The 2500-nt window shown below is 35.0% G+C and overlaps 1 protein-coding gene across 9 annotated transcripts in view; it reads right to left on the bottom strand.

The window, feature by feature from the left end:
* LOC119584584 (caskin-1-like) overlaps positions 1–2500 on the bottom strand; it is a 140163-nt gene that overhangs the window by 49155 nt on the left and 88508 nt on the right. For all 9 annotated transcript variants that reach the window (XR_005229830.1, XR_005229829.1, XM_037933278.1 and 6 more), the window contains one exon: positions 1–75. This exon is cut by the window's left edge and continues 41 nt beyond it. Coding sequence is in view for 7 of the 9 variants with exons in the window: in XM_037933278.1 (XP_037789206.1) it covers positions 1–75 (75 nt within the window). In the remaining 2 variants the exon portion in view is untranslated. The remainder of the gene's footprint in view (positions 76–2500) is intronic.

Genomic DNA, 2500 nt, shown 5'->3' with positions numbered 1-2500 from the left:
GTGATGGGGAGTTGTTTCCATGCTGGTTAGCCCCTCCATGGCGGCCAAGCTGCCCATGGTCACAAGGGACACTGCCTATAAAGAGAAAATTGAATAAATAATCAAAGATTTGCTCTAAAATAAACAGAAGTAAGATGTAGGAATAACAACTTAATAATGTTTAACTGTACTGTTTTCAAGGCAAGAAAATCAAGCTTCAGGAGGGAGTAATAGAAAGGTAATTTGTAAAACTACAAGAAATTAAAAATATTAATAAAGAAAACTGATGATGATATTAGATTTCAAGACTTCCCAACTCTGGTCATGAAGTTTTTAGTCGACCTTATAAAAATGTGTTCTGATATAGGTGAATTGCAAATCCAGCAGCACCCATAATCACTTACTGTCAAGTTTTAACAACTAATTACTTACTGGTATGTAATATATCTGAGACTAATAATTCTAAATAACATGGTTAGAAAAAACTATTTCAGTTTACATGCAGTTTATTTTAACTAATATATATTGTGCACTTCTAATATATGATGCAAAACTAAAGTTTTCTAATAAATTATCTCAGATTTGATCTTAAAAACTCTGGTATCACAGGCAGCCTTTTTTCCTCATCTTTTGTTATATCTGCTTATGATATCAATCAATTTCATATAAGACTCATCAAATGAACAAGCAGCAGTAAGGACATTTTTACAAGACCAATGATCAATCCCAAAGGGAAATGCTGCCCCGGATATATCCGTCTAAAGAATGCTTTAGTCTTTCCATTTTCACATGACACAGGAAGCTACTAACTCAATCTCTACAATAAAAAAAACCCTACAACCTCATACTACAGGCACCCTCAGGGCCTCACAGTATACAATAAGCGGGCACCAAGGAGAGACACACTAATCATACCAACTGGTATGCTTTGAAGTGGTGCTCCATTCTATTAAGTACTGATGGAGGAGTCAAGGGTGTGAAGCAATAGACAGTATGTTTGGTATTCAAACTTCACCTTTGCATCCTTTGTTGTCAGTGAAAAGGTTACTTTGATGAATACACTGAAGTTCAAAATTACTTTTTAACCCACTGCTGATGAGCATATACATACATGCCATGCCCACTGTGAGTTTACTTTATTAATTGTTTTTACACATAGATGGCTACACTTGTCCTAAATCACCAATGAGCCAATTACGAGTACTGCCTGTCACGCCTGTTTACCCTTTTCCTTGATTCACAAAAATATTTTACGATCTTATTTTGCTGTTACTAATGTTTATAACATTATAGTAATTATAATGTTTATAATAAATATACCACCATCAATATTCTTAGTACAAGTAAAAAATACCTGTTTCCTGCCAATTCAAGGAAAGGTGAAATCAGGTAAGGTCACAAGGTCTACTAATTGACTTCTTTGTGGCTAAGCACTAAAATGAGCACAGCATTTTCCCTGGTGGTATGTGGTTAAACAAATTTATTTTTAAGGGATATAAAGACTGCAATATGAACCATGAGAATACGAGAGGAAACCAGAAAAAATGTGGCTGCCTCCACCCTTTTACTATATAGTACAAAGGGGTTCTTTTCAAATCACTTGTGGTGGTTAAAAGACTCCAGAAATGTCATATATGATAAACACAAAAAAATACATTGAGAGTATACATGCTGATCACCGTAGGTGATTCATTACAAAAACATTTTGTTTTATCCCTGACATAAAAGAAACAAATTGGTTTAATTGGTACGTCAGCTTTAATTAATATTAGCATTCTAAAGGACTGACTCATCACATTGTTTACCACAACAGATATTGTTCATATAAGAGGACTTGTGTAAAGAAGGGAGAGTAAAAATCAAGTGGAAATTAAATAGCAGGATAGAAAAAAACTCGAACCAGTAGTCCATTCCTTCCCTTTTTTTGTGTTTTTGACCTTCAATTGAGCAAATGCAGTCTTACCAAAAAGGATACAAAAACGTAGGAAATGCACCTTTCTGATCTTTGCAATTCAAAGTGTCATTACAGGTATCATATGTCAAGTTCTGAAAGTCAACAATAATATGCAAGGCAAATGACTGCTATTTCCTAGACCCTATCAGAGGCTATTAAGAAGGCCGTCAACACTTCCTGTATTTACTATATGAAATATCTGCTTCTCTCTCACAAAAGACTAATCTATTACCTGTATGGTCTTTATTGTGAGGATTCTAATATACCAGGTATAACAGGATGTCCCACACACTAATTTACAGTGACTGTGCTCATATTTGTGAGAATGCTCTATTATACTTTAAAAGGGTTGTTGAGAGCAGGTGAGTTACAAAGGCTTATGCAACAACATGCTCTCTTTAGTATGAAGCAAGGCAATTCATACAGCCAAAGGTACAACCGCACAAAAGGCACATATTGCCTCAGCCACGTAATCACGGACAATCACACTTGATTATTCACATTCATACTCGATCATTTATAATCGCATTCGTCTACTCAATATCACACTCAATCACTCACTCATGG

Source organism: Penaeus monodon, chromosome 18, assembly GCF_015228065.2.
Source record: "Penaeus monodon isolate SGIC_2016 chromosome 18, NSTDA_Pmon_1, whole genome shotgun sequence".
NCBI classification, from domain to species: domain Eukaryota; kingdom Metazoa; phylum Arthropoda; class Malacostraca; order Decapoda; family Penaeidae; genus Penaeus; species Penaeus monodon.
Note: the sequence above shows the minus strand (reverse complement) of the source record. Positions and strands in the feature narration are given on the sequence as shown.